At 42.2% G+C, this 17,925-nt stretch overlaps 1 protein-coding gene across 2 annotated transcripts; it reads left to right on the top strand.

Annotated features, from left to right (window-relative positions):
• The first annotated feature begins 823 nt into the window (after nucleotides 1-823).
• Nucleotides 824-17,417, top strand: SPACA9 (sperm acrosome associated 9). 2 transcript variants are annotated; one of them, XM_043986719.1, is made up of 5 exons: nucleotides 824-962; nucleotides 9,281-9,458; nucleotides 13,352-13,554; nucleotides 15,853-16,000; nucleotides 17,105-17,417. In XM_043986719.1, exons 2-5 carry the CDS (start codon nucleotides 9,315-9,317, stop codon nucleotides 17,114-17,116), a joined length of 507 nt encoding a protein of 168 aa, XP_043842654.1. In that variant the 5' UTR covers nucleotides 824-962; nucleotides 9,281-9,314; the 3' UTR covers nucleotides 17,117-17,417. The 2 variants fall into 2 exon arrangements, with proteins under 2 accessions (XP_043842654.1, XP_043842653.1); XM_043986718.1 differs by lacking the exon at nucleotides 17,105-17,417 and having other exon boundaries at nucleotides 15,853-16,246.
• Nucleotides 17,418-17,925: the final 508 nt, after the last annotated feature.

Below are 17,925 nucleotides of genomic sequence, written 5' to 3'. Positions count from 1 at the left end.
ATGATGGAAAATGTTCTCCACATCCAGAAAAAAGAACTGTGGGATCTGGATTCTATTTTTGTTTTTGTTTTTTAGTTTTTTAAGGTCTTTCCCTTTTGTTCTGATTCTTCTTTCACAACATGACTAATGCAGAAATATGTTTAATGTGATTGTACATATATAACCTATATCGGATTGCCCTCCGTCTTGGGGAGGGAGAGGGGAAGGAAGGGAGGGAGATTTGGAACTAGAAATCTTATGAAAACAAATGTTGAAAACTATCTTTACGTGTAACTGGAAAATAATAAAATACTTTTATGATTAAAAAAAGAATTAAGTGTTTCAATTCCGCATTTTGGATTAGTTTCAGCCCAGAGCTCAGGATGATTCTCCTTTTGGGAAGATTACAGGCGGAGAAGTTTCATACATTTCATGGGGGGTCAGAACTGGAAGGAAACTTTGAGATCATTTTAGTCTAATTTTCTTGTTTAAACTGAGGTGCTGAAAGATTCAGTGACTTGCTTAGGTTCACACAGGGAATTCACGGTAGATGTGAAAAACGGAAACCATGCCTCTTAATTTCTAGTCCCATTGCTCATTCTACTCAAGCTATATAAAACCACCTCAGAAAAAACTACGCTTCTGTCGCCCTTCCACCTGCTCTACGGAATCTGCTGTGCACACATGCGCGCACGCGCGCACACACACCCCACCATCTCCTTTCCCTACACCCAAATTCAGAACCAGGATCTTGGGGTAGGGTTGCTTACTGGGGAGGGGATTACCTCGTGACCCAATTGCCATGGTACCCACAGTAACAATAGCCCTCTAGCCCCGCCCTCTTCCTGCCTCAGTCTTTCCCCCTCCCTCTTTCCCTCTTCCCCCCTCCCACCCCGGGCAGTGCCCGGGGCCCACAAGCACCGGTGGGGTCGCAGCAGCTCAACTGACTCCTGGCAGGCGGCCGCAATTTCGGGACATGAAAGGTTAATGCAAATGACATGGGGTGGGCTTGCATTTGAGGGGGGCAAGGGCTAGTTAGTCCCCAGTAGCAGTTTTCCTGCTTCTTCTACCTTATTATTGCCACAGGGCAGGGTTGGCAGGGTGTATAGGATTAATGAGAGGAGGGGATGAGTATGCAGATATATCCCCAGCTGGCCACCAAACCGCTTCAACTGGAAGCAGAGAAAAAATAACTTGTAACTAGAAGCCAGGATATATGGTTTCCATGAGGGCTTCAGACCAATGGTCTCTGAGTCCCGACCTTGAGCAAATCATTTCCCCTTCCTGGGTCTCAGTTTCCCAATCTATAGAACGAGGGGGTTGGATTAGATAATGGGGTCTCTAAGGACCTTTCCCTCCAAATGTTAGGGTCCTGTGATTTCCCGATCTGTTAAGGAGATGAGAGTGAAGTCACCACAGTCAAGAAGTGGCTCTGTTCTGGTGAATTGGGCAAAAAAAATTGCGTGTGGTGGCCCTTTAAACATGGGGAGAATTAGAATCTCTCCAACCAGTCTTTTTGCGATGGCCATCTGACTCATTATCCTGGGCAGGGGTCAAAATCTTGGAAGTTTTTAGGTGACTGTTAATGCTTTCTTCCTGCAAAACTGGGCTCCACTCATGGATTTTATGGATTTTGTGGATTTTTCGATTGGCATTGTGAATGCTGAGCCTGCTCCCTCAGGTCTCCATAGGGTCTAGGGTTATCCTATGCCAACTCCAAAGCTGTTTCCCCCAAAGCATTCTTTTTCTAGTAATTAGGGCAGTTCTTTCCTTATCATTTTACAGAACCGAATTTCCCATATTGTTATTCTGGGAAACTCTGGAATCAATGTTCTGTGGGATAAGTTTGATGCTAGTAGAGTTCTGTTCCTATCACCCTTCCAATTTTCTAAATGAAAAGTGGTATATAATGAAATTCCATGTGTATCAGTTTTTCTCTATGAAAATATGTTTTCTACATGTAATATAGCCTCTATTTTGTTCTAAAATTCCCTTGCCTCTTATTTTTCCCTTCAGGGAAGGAAGGAGAGGAATTCCTGGCACACACAAACTGCACACCCCTCCTCCTACTCCATTTATTTAGTTTGAAATTTTCAGTGTTGCTGGCAGTGTCATTTATGTCCCCAGTTCTAAAAAACTCACATCCTTCCTGTCTCTCTTTCTGCTCTGTTTGTTAGAAACCTATATACTGTGTGTATACACTAACTACCCTGAGGGGTTGAAATCTTGTCAATCAAATTGTATCTGAGGAGCCTTAGTCAGCAGAGATGTTTCACTGAGGGCCTACTATGTGCAAGGCAGAGTGAACACATTTGAAAAAAAAAAACACAACAAAAAAACCTGGAGAATTGAACTCAACTCCAGCCTTGAACTTAAGTCCTGTAACTCAGGTTTGGGGTTTCCAGTATCCCAGAAAAACCTTCTACTACAAACTAAATCATGAAGCCAGTGTTAACCCATGAAGTGAAAAACCGAGAAACTCATTTCATTTCTGGATTGTGTGACTATGTGTTTATCTATTACGTTTTCTTTTAAACAAAAATTATTCCAGGGATTTGTTTTAAGAATATGTGATCTATATTGAGTATTGTCTAACCACTTCACAGGACCCAGCATTTCCTTGTTTTGCTAACAACTGAGTAACCAGGGAGTTAACTTTCTGAGTAGCAGATGAATTCTTATATCCAGTTGTGAAGCAAACAATGTTCATTAAGAGCAGTAGTATTTGGTATAACTGTAAGGAGGGTTTTGTTTGTTTGTTTGTTTGGGGGGTGGGTTTAGACTATGGTTCTTGGAAATTTTACCAAAACTTACCACCTCCAGTCTTGAGTCTCTCAGCATTCAGACAAGATTTACAAAAGAGAGGGCCTTCTGCCAACTCCCCATGTACCCTTGGGCAAATAAAGCACTTCCCCTCTTTGGGTCTCCCCCAAAGTTTGAATCAGATACCCTCTAAACTCCCTTCTAGCTCTGACTAGCTGTGAGTTTGAGAGGGGTGGGTTCTGCTCCTGGTTCTGGCATGACTTAAGAAAGACTCTTGACTTCTTGGGTTGTCAGTTTCTTTATATGCAGTTTGTTTCTAAGGCTCTTTGCAGACCTAAAATACCATGATTCTTTCTCTAGTAAGCTGTTTTCTTAAAGTGTACCTAACTTTGTGGGTTCATCAAACCCAAATGAAGAGAAGAAAGGGGGGAAGAGGGGAGAAGATACCCTTGCCACCACTACCATCCTTCCTTGAACAAAGAACAAAAGAAAGCCTGCAATTTGCACTGGAGAGGTTCACTTCTCTCCCTGGACATTTCTGAAATGGCTTGCCTTTCTCCTCGTTTATTTTAGGCCGTAGGCACTTTTCCTACCTTTATTTAATCTTCTTTTGCAGCCTGGAAAAATACAAATCAATTAAAGCCTAAAACCTATTGGGTAATCATTTTTTCCTCACTCACTTCTCCCCACACATCCTGCGCTTTGTGACTTTCATCCATACTAATTTGGTTGCAAGTGACTCTTGTACAAGGAGACATCACTTTGGATAGCTTATTACAGCTGCTCTCTTGACATGGATTCTGTGTGCATGTCACAAGTCACTAGGATCAAGAGCAGAGGCAGCTTCCCTCTCCAGGGCTTCTGGAACCACTAGACAAGGTGGCTTTTGCATCCCAAGAGAATCTGGCATCCAAAGGAGAACACTGTTGGGACCTAAGCTCTTTATTTGGTAGCCAAAACTGACCCCTCTTTTTTGGAGCTGGGCATTCAGGAGTACAATATAAGTCAATTCAGCTGTAGCTGCCATTTATGGGATTGGGTGTTGGGGGTTAGAAGTTTCACTAGAATGGACCGATAGGGAAAGAGATGAATCCTCTATGTAGGTATAGAAGAAACCCTATCTATGTACAATCCATGCCCTCTGTCTGCAGTCAACCAGAGGACCAACATGCCTTTCCCTCTTCCCACTTTTGCATTCAGCCTATCTAATCCTGGAGGTAGATTTAGGTAATGTCTCAACCTTACCACTACTTCTGGGATCCACTTTTACCTGTGGATACATTTACAGAGTGAGGTTATCTTCCTGGAAAGGCTACCTTCATTCAACACACATTAAGTGCTTAGTATATTGTCACAGTCTTGAGAAGGTAAACAAAAATAAACAAGGCAGGATACCTGTTCTCAAGTAGGTTATAATCTAGTTAGGAAGACAAGATAGGTGCAGCTGAATGGAATACAAACTAGAATATGAGAATATGTCCAGTAGTAAAGTCTGAAATGTTATTAAATGTAGGTTGCATGTTTCCTCACTGCTCCTACATGTGCGCATGCATGTGCTAGCGCACATGTGCATGCACACACACACAGAGTTTTTTGCCTAGATTAGTGAATTCACGGTGGTGGAAATGCCATTAATACAGATCTGCAACTCAATCTTAGAGAGTTGAGATGGGGAGTAGAACTAAGAGGTCCAAACACACACACATCATACACCTAATATATATAAAAGAGGAAGAACTTGGGCACAGATTTTTCTGATTGCAAGGCCTGGTGTGAATCTACTACATAGAGCTGTTTGTCAGATGAGATCTTTCTACTTCCTCCATACACCTGGTTCTTTCGCTCAAGCCATCCCCTGTCTGAGAATGGCCCCATATTGTGGTTGTTTCATTGGGTCTGACTCTTTATGTCCCCATTTGGGGTTTTCTCAGCAAAGATACTACAGTGGTTTTCTATTTCATTCTCCAACTCATTTTACAGATGAGGAACTGAGGGAAACAGGGTTAAGTGACTTGCCCAGGGTCACACAGCTAGTAAGTGTTGTTTGAGGTTAGATTTGAATTTAGGCTTACTAATTCCAAACCCACACTAGTAATGTAGTGTTTGATAAACCCAAAGACTCTAGCGTCTGGGATAGGAACTCAGTATTTGACAAAAACTGCTGGGAAGACTGGAAGATAGTATGGCAGAAATTAGGCATAGACCAACATCTTACACCTTATACTAAAATAAGTTCAAAATGGATACATGATTTAGACATAAGAGGTGATACCATAGGTAAATTAGGAGAGAAAGGAATAGTCTACCTTTCAGATTTTTGGAAAGGAAAACAGTTTATGACCAAACAAGAGATAGAAAATATTATAAAATGCAAAATGGATGATTTTGATTACATTAAATTAAAAAATTTTTGTACAAACAGAAGCAATGCTTCCAAAATTAGAAGGGAGGCAGAAAGCTGGGAAACAATTTTTATGACCAGTACTTCTGATAAAGGCCTCATTTCTAAAATATATAGGGAACTAAATCAAATTTATAAGACTCCAAGTCATTCCCCAATTGAGAAATGGTCAAAGGATATGAACAGGCAGTTTTCTGATGAAGAAACCAAAGCTATCTATTCCCATATGAAAAAATGCTCTAAATCTCTAATGATTAGAGAGATGCAAATTAAAACAACTCTGAGGTACCACCTGACACCTATCAGATTGGTTAAAATTACAAAAAAGGAAAATAATAAATAAATAATAATTCCAAACCCAGTGCTCTATCCCATGCCATCTAGCTGTCCCATATCACCCTTAATCACATTTTATTAACACCCAGGGAAAAACTTATTTTTTTCTCAATATTCCCAGCCTAAAAATTTCCTCCTAAACCAAATGACTAAAGCATTTAATTGTTTCCTTCATTTGGCACCTAACTTCCTACTTCCATCTCCTGTCATGAACTTTTCCTGCCTTTATTTCTTATTTGTTTTTCTTTTAAAGGAGCTCTGTGATATGCTCCAGTATAGGGTCTGTTACTTTCACTTTTGTATACAGCAGGGCCGTGTGAATTGCAGGTATTCAATAAATATCTATTGATTGACAGCTGAACTGGCCAGTTGAAGTCACCTAGTCACAGGACTTATCTTGTTCCTTCACTATTTTCTCTTGTTTTAGGGTTAGAGAAGGGGGCAAAACCCATAGCTAATCCATTCTCCTTTCTTCTTATACCCATCTAGCCCCAAATCAGACTCCCATTTGCCCTTCTCATCAACCTTTCAAGGTGCTACTTCCCTGCCCCACCCCTAACCCCAGCCCAAGCCCCACTCCTCTCAACACAAATCTATCCTGCTGTTAAAATATCACTAGTTAAAACAGGTTCTTTCTTTTTTTTTTTTTAAATTTTTTTTTTTTTTGGCTGGGCAATGGGGGTTAAGTGACTTGCCCAGGGTCACACAGCTAGTAAGTCAAGTGTCTGAGGCCGGATTTGAACTCAGGTACTCCTGAATCCAAGGCCGGTTCTTTATCCACTGCGCCACCTAGCCGCCCCTAAAACAGGTTCTTTCTTGATCCGGAACAATGAAGTTTCCCTCCTATCCTCCAACCCCACCCTGAAGCCTAGCTCTCTTCCCCAATCCTCAAACTTCAAAGAAGGTGGTGTCTAGATAACATTTCCTGTGGCTAACAGAGTTGGTATTGCTCCCCCAGGCAGCTAAAGGAATTCGGGGTGGATGGATTACTCTATTATCTTTCCAATAGACACACTAGGGTCTATAGCACATGATTATCAATAGTCCCTCCTGGTTTCTCTGTTCCTTCGTTACAGCCACACTGGCTTACTGCTCTTGGCTCTGGACTGCCCTGGCTTTCCCCTCATTTCTTCCCCTCATGGAGACTAGACTAGGCTAAAAGGACCTCTTTTTTTTTTTTTTCCCTTACACCCTGCCAGCTTTCCTTAGAGATGGCTTTACTTGGGAAGAATGACCTTCCTTCCTGTCTTTACTTTTCTGAGATTCTACCACCTTTTGTGTTAGATACTTGGGCTGTCCCCAAGATTCTGAGAAAATCTAGAGAGTACTCTTTAAAGTCTAAAAGAGAAAGGAAGCAGAGTCAGGGGAAGCTCTGACTTTGTGTTTTAGGATAAGGGAGACAGAGTGAATGCTTTTAGGTAGAGGTAAAAGAGACAACAGAATTGCAACAGACATTGGGAAATATTGTAAGAAGCAAGATCCGGTGGCAGAAAGAATCGAAAGTATAAGTGATAGTAAGGCTATGAATGACCTTAGATGCCTTCTAGGCCAACTACCCCCTTTTTCAGAAATGGATACTGAGGCCCAGAGACAGGAAGAGATTTGCCCAAGGTTACACAGAGAGGGAATTAATGAATTTCAAATTGTATAATTTATATATTTCCAAAATACAGAATGAAGATTTACCAAGAGTAGGGGGGCAGGGGAAAAGATGGAATTGGGAACTGAGAAAGGTGAATAAGGTTTAGGAAAGCTATTGAGGGGGGAATACAACAGGTAACTGGATCCGCAGGAGATTAATAAAAGATTGATAAAAAGCTGTGAGTCAGATGGCTGTCCAGGAAAGTGGGCAACTGACAAAGCAAAGACTAAAGAAAAAGACAATGAATTTGGTATCATAAGCCCTAGGTTCTTATCTCAGCTCTGCTATATTCTAGCTATATGACTGTGGCTGAACCATAGTATTCCCCTCACTGGACCTCAGTTTCCTTATACATAAAATGGACTAGATTGGGGGCAGCTAGGTGGCGCAGTGGATAAAGCACTGGCCCTGGATTCAGGAGGACCTGAGTTCAAATTCAGCCTCAGACACTTGACACTTACTAGTTGCGGGACCCTGGGCAAGTCACTTAACCCCCATTGCCCTGCAAAAAAAAAAAAAAATGGACTAGATTGTTCCTAAGGTACCTTCCAGTCAAATATTTTATGTTCTGAGTCCTTCTAACTCTAACATTTTATGTTCCAAAGTCCCTTTGTATGCTAGAACAGGGCTTCTTTTAAAAAAATATATTTTTTAGAACAGGGCTTCTTAAACTTTTTTCCACTCTAGACCCCTTTTCACCTGAGAAATTTTATTTGACCCCCGGGTATATAGGTATATAAAATAAGTATCCATAACTTTTTACTGTTGCCAAATTTTTTGTGGCCCTCACATTTAGTTATGCAACCCCAGATGGAGCTGAAACCCACACTTTAAGAAACTTTGTGCTAGAATACTATAAAAATATTTGTTGGGAGTCAGGAGGGCCTGAGTTCAAATCTGGCCTCAGACACTTAACACTTACTAGCTGTGTGACCCTGGACAAGTCACTTAACCCCAATTGCCTCACCAAAAAAATAAAAAATAAAATAAAAATATTTGTCCTCCTTCCTTCCTTATGCAGCACAGGTTCACAAGGCCTTCTCCCTGTCAATCAGTCAGTCTGTCAACAACAAACTTATTAAGGGCCTACTATATGTCAGACACTGTGCTAAGAAATAGAACTACAAAGAAAGACAAAAAATAATCCCTTCTTTCAAGGAGCTCCCAGTATAAAGGGGGAGACAACATGCAAAACAACAATGTTCCAACATAAAATATATAGGATTAATTGGAAATCATCAACAGAGGGAAAGCACTAGTATTAAGGGTGATCATGAAAGGCTTTTTATAGAAGGTGGGATTCTAGCTGGGGACTTGAAGGAAGCCAGGGAGGTCAGGAGATAAAGATAGTGAGGGAGTGCATTCCAGACACCTGGAACAGCCAGGGAAAATGCAACAAGTCAAGAGATGGAGTGTTTTATTTGAGGAGCAGCAAGGAGGACAGTGTCATTGGATTGAAGAATATGGAGAAGTGGGGGAAGAGAAGTAAGGGGTAGGAGCAAATGCTTTGTTATTTGATCCTGGAGGCAATAGGGAGCCATACTGAATATACTGAAGGGGGTAAAGGGGAGCAGAACACATATGAAATATTCACATGAAATAATTCATTTCTTCACAAATATAGAAAGGAAACCTAGATACATGTGTGTATATATAATACATGACAATGTAGCCTTACAGTTACCGTGTCAACAGTAAATGTCTCGAGGGCAGGGATCAAGTTAGCTAATCTTTTTATTTCCCTCCTAGGATGTAATCTAGTACCTCCTAGAGTAGATGCTTAATACCTGTTTACCAAGTAGGCACAGGCTTTTTTTTTTTTTTTTGGTGAGGCAATTGGGGTTAAGTGACTTGCCCAGGGTCACACAGCTAGTAAGTTAAGTGTCTGAGGCCAGATTTGAACTCAGGTCCTCCTGACTCCAGGGCTGGTGCTCTATCTACTGCAACACCTAGCTGCCCCTGGCGCAGGCATTTTTAAGAGGTTCAATTTAGATTCTACTTGCCGTAGTTCCTGAGAGACTTCCTCAATTCCAGAAAACTCAAGTAATGCTTTGGGCCTCTGATGTTTAGAATTCAGTGATTTTCTGTTTTTGAGCACCTGTGAATTCTGGGTGCTAGCCAGTAGAGGACTCACTCCCTCTTCCTTGTCTGTCCCTTAGAATTGTAAGACTTCTTAAATGACCATCAAATACAATGAATGAGGTGAAAGAATTACTCAGGAACATCGAACAGACTTACAAACTTTTCCAACAACAGCAGTTCACTTTTATTGCCGCCTTGGAGCACTGCCGGGAGAATGCTCACGACAAGATCAGACCCATCTCGAGCATTGGTCAGGTATGGGGGTCTCTCCTAGGAAATGTCAATGGGGGTGGTGGGGGAGGTAATGAAGCAGAGACAGAGAGAAAGAGAGAGAGAGAGAGAGAGAGAGAGAGAGAGAGAGAGAGAGAGAGAGAGAGAGAGAGAGAGAGAGAGAGAGGGAGGGAGGGAGGGAGGGAGGGAGAGGATGAAGAGGTGGAAGAAAATCACAGAGCACACCACCAGATTCTAAAAGTCAGGGCAGTGTCTTCTGCCATCTCTGAGGAACCCTGAGGGGCTTATGCAGGAAGTCATTGAAGTCATTGGAGAAGAGTATTTGTGGTGAGCTCTTAGAACCCTGGGCCAATGCATGTTTGCTGGAACTCCACCCATTACTCCTGTTTGCTGAACCGTCTAAGCTTTCGGGAAGGAAGGGACTCACTGAAGGATCCGTTTCCCATTAGGGAGAAGAGACTGGTGGGCTTTGTTTTGCAATCTCAAATAAGGAGAACAGCCTCTGTTAGCTCTCTCCCCACTTCTTGGGCAGACAGACCCCTCACAAAACCCTCAGGGAGTTATGGTGTAGTGAAAATAACATAATTGTAATCCAAGGAACTGGGTCTAAATCCTCTCTGCCATGTTGCCTTGGGAAAATCATTTTCCTTTCCTGGGCTTTAGGCCTATCATTTCATTTGTAGACTAAAGAGGTTAAAACTAGATTGTTGGGGCGGCTAGGTGGTGCAGTGGATAAAGCACCGGCCCTGGATTCAGGAGTACCGGAGTTCAAATCTGGCCTCAGACACTTGACACTTACTAGCTGTGTAACCCTGAGCAAGTCACTTAACCCCCATTGCCCTGCAAAAAAAAAAAACAAAAAACTAGATTGTTTCTAAGGCCTTTTGCAGCTCTAGATCCAGTGGTCTGTAGGTCACTAGAGATCTTTGGGCTTGGCAACGAAAGGTAAGGACGACTCTATTTCTTAGCTCTACATACTCTGTCTAGGATCCTCTGTTAATATCTAATCAGTGTTCAAACTTATACCCAACTGACTTAGCCTTCACAAGTGCCTAGACTTCAGACAGGAAATGGCTATGAGTATTCTTGGTAGGTAATGTTTGGTTCTGTTTCCAGCAGTGTTCAACTTGACGACCCCTGCTTTCTATGGGCAGGGATGTGCAGGAACCTGCCCCAAGAGGCTAGAGTGTCCAGTGTAAGCACTTACACCTCACTACAAATGAGGGTTTGCTTTACTGTTTTGTTAATTGTCTAGCGATGAAGAAAATAGTAACAATGCAGGTTCAGTTCAAAGGTGCCTAGTTTGTATCTCCCACCCCACCTCACCTCTGAACTTGTTCAGCTTTTACCAGCTCAGCATAAACTATAGGTGTGGCAGTATTACTACTCCCAGACCCAACTCATGCAATAGAGCAGACTAAGATTGGGCTAACAGTCCAAGGTTACATTCCACTCAAAAAGGAAAATCAGAAGGTAGATGTTTTCTATAGAAGAAATCAAAAGGAAGGATCTGAAGAGAAAATTTCCATTTAGGAACAAAAGGCAACTGCAACAAGAAACACTGAGGCTAGACTTTTTTTGTTTGTTTGTTTTGTTTTTTAAGTGAGGCAATTGGGGTTAAGTGACTTGCCCAGGGTCACACAGCTAGTAAGTGTTAATTGTTTGAGGCCGGATTGGAAATCTGGTACTCCTGACTCCAGGGCCCGTGCTCAATCCACTGCGGCCAACTAGCTGCCCCCCAAGGCTAGACTTTAAAGGGAGGATTTGTTGAGAATAAGTGGGGTTGGGCTGCCATCCTCAGTAGAGATGAGCTGGAGTAAGAGAAACTCTTGTGACTCTGAAATGGTGAGAGTAGACCTGTCTGGTAAACAGAGAATGGATTGCTCAGACTCTGGGATCCCTTCCAACCAGGGCTGTGCTGGAACCAGTTCCGAGATGGCTTAGATGATTTTGTTAAATTTTCACGTGAGCATTTATTTACTCCTCAAATTGCAAATGCTTTATTGTTTTGTTGCTTGTCTAGACTTGAGAAATTGATGGAGAAAATGGTAATAATGCAAATTAAACTTCAAAGCGTATAGTGTTTAGCCAGTTAAACATTTACCAGGACAACCCTGTGTCCAACCCTAAGATCTTTCCATCCTCTCTTCTGCACTTATGGTGATTGGTGTAGGTGGCAAAACACAACTACCAAGTTCTGTTCTAACTTCCCAATGCCTAAAACAGTTCTCTGACCAAAGTAGATTTTTTTATAAAAGTTTAATTGAATTTCATTTTGGCTACAAGTGAGCTACTGAGTTTGACCCAACGCTTGAAAACTTAACGGTCTTTAAGCAAATTTTCATGACCAATAAAAGACAGTCATCCAATATTTCTGTTTAGTAACCAGAAAAGTGAAAGTGTTCTCAAATTTCTACGGAAAGAAGGAAAAAAGGAAATCTCCCCATTCCAACTTAAAAATGCAAAAACCTCTATTATTTGAAGTTCCTGGTTCCATTTTCCCAGAGAAAATTCCATTATTATCAAAATTATGTCTTACTTTAAAACACTTGGAAAACAGTGGAATTGCAGATTGCAATACTGGACGTGTATTGCAAAAGTTTGAAAATCCAGATAATTTGTGAATGGGTCCCTGCCTCTAGCAAAGACTTATGAAGTCCAGAGTATTTCTTCATGTGGATAATACTGTGTCAATTCTATCAGTCCTGGTCCTCTGCTAAACTTCAACACTACCCCACCCTGAGTTGGCCTAACTGGTGGTTCTCAAAGTGTGGCCAACCTGCTGGAAAAATTCCCATGGCTCTCATGGTAGTAATGTGACAATCTGTATTTTATTTCTGGCCCCGAATAATTAGTTGCTTAGGATATTAGAGGTAGCTAGGTGCACATCAGATAGAACACTGGACTAGGAATTGGAAAGAACTGAGTTCAAATACTGTTTCAGACAGTAGCTATGTGGGAGTGGGCAAATTATTTAATATCAGCCTCAGTTTTCTCATCTGTAAAATGGAAATAATAATAGCACCTCCCTCCTAGGGAGGTGCAATAACAATCCTTCTTATGAGAATTAAATGAGATATTTCTAACGCCTTTTGCAAACCTTCAAGTATTATATAAATCATAGCTATTATAACTCTGGTTTAAGAAAAACCTCTCAACTAAAGCAAATCATTCATTGATTAACACATGAGAACAGAGGTATGACCTCACATGATTTAGAGGTAAAAGCACCTTAGAGGGGCAGCTAGATGGCACAGTGGATAGAGCACCGGCCCTGGATTCAGGAGAACCTGAGTTCAAATTCAGCCTCAGACACTTGACACTTACTAGCTGTGTGACCCTGGGCAAGTCACTTAACCCTCATTGCCTCACAAAAAAAACAACAGGGGGCAGCTAGGTGGTGCAGTGGATAGAGCCACCAGCCTTGGAGTCAGGAGTACCGGAGTTCAAATCTGGCCTCAGACATTTAACATACTTACTAGCTGTGTGACCCTGGGCAAGTCACTTAACCCCAATTGCCTCACTCTTAAAAAAAAAAAAAAAAAAAAAAGCAGCATACCTTAGAGATAATTCTGCCCAACCCTCTTATTTTACAGATATGAAAACTAAGACCCAGAAAAATTAAGTGATTTGCTTAAAGTCACTCATTACTCAATTACAAGGATTCAAACACAAGTCCTCTGACTCCAAAAGCAAAGTTCTTTCCACTATGCCACAAAAGGAATGGAACCAGTTTGAGCCTACCAAACAAAAGTGTTTGAAACAAAGTGTTGGTTCCAAAGTTTTAGCCTTCCAAACTGAAGAAGTTTAGGGTGGAAAAAAAATACCAGTCAGGCTCTTTCTAGGTATGTGTGGGGAGGAAGGTGTCAACGAGTGGGAACACCACTGACCTGTGTCACACCCACATACTCCTGCAGGTGCAGAACTACATGGACCACTATTGCAACAACAGCACTGATAATCGGATCCTTCACATGTTCCTGAAACTCTGCACTGAGCTGAGCAAGCTCTGCCAACAATTTGAGTCCCTGCACCCTGGCACCCCAGCCACCAACAATATCTTGGAGAAATGCAAAATCCTTGTCAGCCAAAGCAACGACCTGAGCAGCCTGAGGGCAAGGTAAGATCCTTCCTTATTCCCACCTCTGGGACCTTTGAGGAGTTTCTGCAGAATCTGCCAGGGATAGCTTTAGTTCCTTCTTCCTTTCTGGGGTTGAAAGAGACAGGATGTACTCTAAGCAATCAAATGATGTTAATGTTGTTTTGAGAGCTGGACTTAAGAAACCTGGATTCAAGGCTTTTCTCAGATATTTACTAGCTGTATAGTCCATTAAAACTCATTGAGGGGGGCAGCTAGGTGGCGAAGTGGATGGAGCACCGGCCCTGAATTCGGGAGTGCCTGAGTTCAAATCCAGCCTCGGACACTTGACACTTACTGGCTGTGTGACCTTGGGCAAGTCACTTAACCCCAATTGCCTCACTTAAAAATAAATAATAAAAAAAAAAAACTCATTGAGGGGGGAGGTGGCTAGGTGGCGCAGTGGATAGAGCGTGGGCCCTGGATTCAGGAGTGCCTGGGTTCAGGTCCGGCCTCGGACACTTGACACTTACTAGCTGTGTGACCCTGGGCAAGTCACTTAACCCCCATTGCCCCGCAAAAAAAAAAAAAAAATAGAAAAAAAAAACTCATTGAGGGAAGCTAGGTGGTACAGCACTGGCCCTGGATTCAGGAGGACCTGAGTTCAAATGCAGCCTCAGACACTTGACACTTACTAGCTGTGTGACCGTGGGCAAGTCACTTAACCCTCATTGCCCCACCAAAAAAACCCAACAACAAAAAACTCATTGAGTCCCAGTTTCCTTCTCTAAAAAATAAAGCTAATACCTTTAATATTTGCCTCCAAGTTATTGTGAGCCAAGCATTTTGCAAACTCTAAAGGCCTACTTACTAAGTATCATTACTTGGGGGCAATCTCAGAACTGTCATGCCTCATTCCTATTTCTTCCATAGCACTGCATAGTGGAATTTGCCTAAATAACTTTCTAGAAACCCACAGGCCAAAGAAACAACTTGGAATCTCAAAATTCGTTAAAGCCAACACCACCAGTTCTCCAATCCATCTTTCACTCAATTGCCAGTGATTTTCCTAAAATAGAGGTCTGCTCATGTCATCTCCCGCTTCATCTTTTGTTTGGCATTTATAGCATTTTACCACCATGGCTCCTTCCTGCCTTTCTAGTCTTGCATTTCACTCTCCTCCATGTTGCACTGGCCTTTCTTGATGTTCCTTGCACATCTCTTGACTCTCTCTGACTTTTCACTGGCTATTCCCCATGCTTGGAATGCCCTTCCTCCTCCCCTCCCTCCGAAAGGATTCCCTTGCTTCTCAGTTCAAAACCTACCATAGATTGTCAGCTCTCAAAGGTCCTGCCTGTACCTGCTACATATCCCCTAGCAACACAGTACACTGCTATTCATTTCTTCAAGTACCCCTTAGTCTCTGTTCCCTCACCCAATACATATGTATCTAGACAATGGATTGGGGGGTCAAATATAGATAAGGGTACACAGAAGCAGCCTAGAGTTCCCTTACATACATTGTTGTTCAGTCATTTCAGGTGTGTCCAACTTTTTGCAACCCCCTTTGGGGCTTTCTCGACAAAGATACTAGAGTGGTTTGCCATTTCTTTCTCCAGCTCATTTTATAGATGCGGAACTGAGGCAAACTGGATTAAGTAACTTTCCCAGAGTCACACAGCTGGCAAGTGTCTGAAGCTGGATTTGAACTCAGGAAGATGTCTTTCTAACTCCAGGCCTGGCACTCTATCTACTGTACCACCTCACTGCCTTCCTTTACATATACCCATTCCTTATTTAACAGGACAAAGATCCTCTTGCCCTTCTAGCACCTACCACTACCCCCAAACCTAGCCCAGTGAGAGAATGAGGTTGTAGGTATGAAGCGTTTCTTCTAGACATGGAAAGGTAGTCTTGGATCCAGTTTCATGCTTCTTGCTACCTGTGTGGCCCTGGACAAGTCAAACTTCTCAGGACCTTTTTCTTCAGCTATTCAGTGGAATGAGAAAATTCATTGTAGCTTTCTCTGCTCTAAAGCCAATGATGGGCTCTATCTATTCCTGCCCTGGGGCCACTCTTTGCCTCCCTAAGGTGCCCAGCTATTTCAGGAGTGCTTTTTCAGGTCACCCCACATTCAAATCTAAATGTAGGACCTTTGGAGCCTTCCTTTGTTCTCCAATAGCAGGGTGCTATGCAACATGAATAAATTACCTAGTGTAGAGACACTATTGATTGGCAACATCATGTTAACTAGGGCTTAACTAACCCTTTGCAGCAACAGCTTAGAACTGGATAAAAATGATTGACTCCTGCTTACTGATCCTTTTCCCCACCCTACAGATACCCACATGATGTGGTCAACCACTTGAGCTGCGATGAGGCAAGGAATCACTATGGAGGAGTTGTGAGTCTTATACCTATAACACTGGACTTAATGAAAGAATGGATTGCCCACTTTGAGAAATTACCGCGCAAAGCAATTCAGCACGTGAGTGACCAGGAGGGTGAAAAGAAGAGTGCAGGAAGCAAACTTAGCTGCCATTCCATTGCCATAAAGACTCTGGCTAGGAAAGAAAGAAATAGGGACCCTAAGAAACATTACAAGTCTAGAGGGAAAAATCAAGGGAAAATTTTCATTCCTCCTTGGAGACCACCTGGTGGACCTACCCTTTAAAAATTAAAGCCAGACATTTTTAAATGAATACGTTGGGGGTGGTTTCTTATTTAATTTGGTATCCACTAAGCTTTCCATTTCTATTGCCCCCCCATCCCCCCCCCCCCCAGTCTCTGCCATATCTTGACTTGAAAATGAGCTGGCCCAGACACTACTACAAGCCACTTCCTCTTCCTTTTCCCTCCAACTGTAACTTTTTCCAGTCTACAAATCAAGTTGAATGCCAACAGAAGGTCTCAACTTAAGTGAGGAATAATTAGAATAGGTGGTATAATGGAAGGAGCCTAGGACCAGGAGTCAGGGGGCTTAAGTTTAGTCCCAGTTTTGTACTAATCAGTTGTGTGACCTTGGGCAAGTCACTCAGGGCTTCAGTTGAGAAGGCTCATTCTATGAATAGATTGGAGGAAAGCATGATGTTCAGAATAAGGGGAACAGGGTTACTGCACTAAAACTACTATGTGAGCTGCTTTAGCTTGACCTAAATTCCCTCCCTTCCCATATAAGTGAACAAGTAGGAGAGGAGGGAGTAGTTTTGCCCACCTACTCCACTGACATACCTGGTGAGTCAGATCACCTGAGTTCTGTTTTCTACACAACTAACATGTATCTTTTACAAGTCACAATCTCTCTCTGACTTTGGTTACCTGCCTGTAAAACGAGTATGTTGTTTTGTTTTTCATTTTAAAGGAATGTATGACATTTGTTGTGCTAACTTTTTAAAGTGTTTTTAGCTCTTTGGAATAACACTAGTAACTGAATGTGATCCCTTCCTAATACCTACCCCCTATTTCTACCACTGTGTCATATTAGCAGATTAACACTGTTTCAGAATCATTTGTGGCCCAGCATTTTTTAAGTGTGTTATTAGCATCCAGGCCTGCCAGTAGTAATGTCTGACTGTTGATTTTCCCTTTACAGGGGGCGACTTAGCTTCTGTACTCTTGCTTCCTCGGGGGAGACACTCAAGAATTAAAGTGCTCCACCAGCTATCTATGTGGCTTGGTTTATTGGGATTTTCCCCTTACTGTACCCTCGATTTAGCCTAAAACATCCAAGGACATCAAGCTGTCATCAGACAAGCAGAAATGATTAAACTATGCCTTTTCAGTGTAATCTAGGTCATTACTTGCATATAATCTTATTAGCCACAGGTGTTAAACAAGAAAGAATCTGAACTTGAGGTTAGCTAGGGTTAAAAAAGGGCAGGGGAGGGGCAGCTAGGTGGTACAGTGGATAGAGCACTGGCCCTGGAGTCAGGAGGACCTGAGTTCAAATCCAGCCTCAGACTGACTTACTAGCTGTGTGACCCTGGGCAAGTCACTTAACCCCAATTGCCTCACCAAAAAAAAGGAGGGGGGGGGAGATCCTTGATTAAAAAAAAAATACAGCCTTAATTTTAAACAGTAGGGCTACTGGGGGGGAGGGGCTAGGTACCTATATCTGACATTTTAAGATGCAGAATCTGCAGAGATCAAAGAGTCATAGTCACATGTCTTGCATAACATTTCAATTTTGAGATGCCATTGTTAGTGTAGTATAGTGGCACGTAACTCACTCCTCATATACCTAGGGGAAAAGAAGTCCAAAATGGTCACAAAGACAGGAGAGTTCCTTGCAAAGCTGAGACTTTCAGTAGTCTTAATGGAACTAAATTATTGTACACTTGAGTTGTCAGAAGTTTGGTTAACTTTAGTTAACTTATGTTACAAAACCTTAACATAAATCAATTCCTTCATAGT

Source organism: Dromiciops gliroides, chromosome 2, assembly GCF_019393635.1.
Source record: "Dromiciops gliroides isolate mDroGli1 chromosome 2, mDroGli1.pri, whole genome shotgun sequence".
In the NCBI taxonomy this organism is placed as follows: domain Eukaryota; kingdom Metazoa; phylum Chordata; class Mammalia; order Microbiotheria; family Microbiotheriidae; genus Dromiciops; species Dromiciops gliroides.
This window is presented reverse-complemented; position numbering and strand designations above follow the sequence as displayed.

Excerpts from the sequence above, each read along its gene's own strand:
- SPACA9 (XM_043986718.1), top strand. The coding sequence starts at position 9,315 with ATGAATGAGGTGAAAGAATTACTCAGGAACATCGAACAGACTTACAAA. Across the intron at positions 9,459-13,351 it reads CCATCTCGAGCATTGGTCAG|GTGCAGAACTACATGGACCA; the intron begins GTATGGGGGTCT and ends ATACTCCTGCAG. Across the intron at positions 13,555-15,852 it reads CTGAGCAGCCTGAGGGCAAG|ATACCCACATGATGTGGTCA; the intron begins GTAAGATCCTTC and ends CCCACCCTACAG.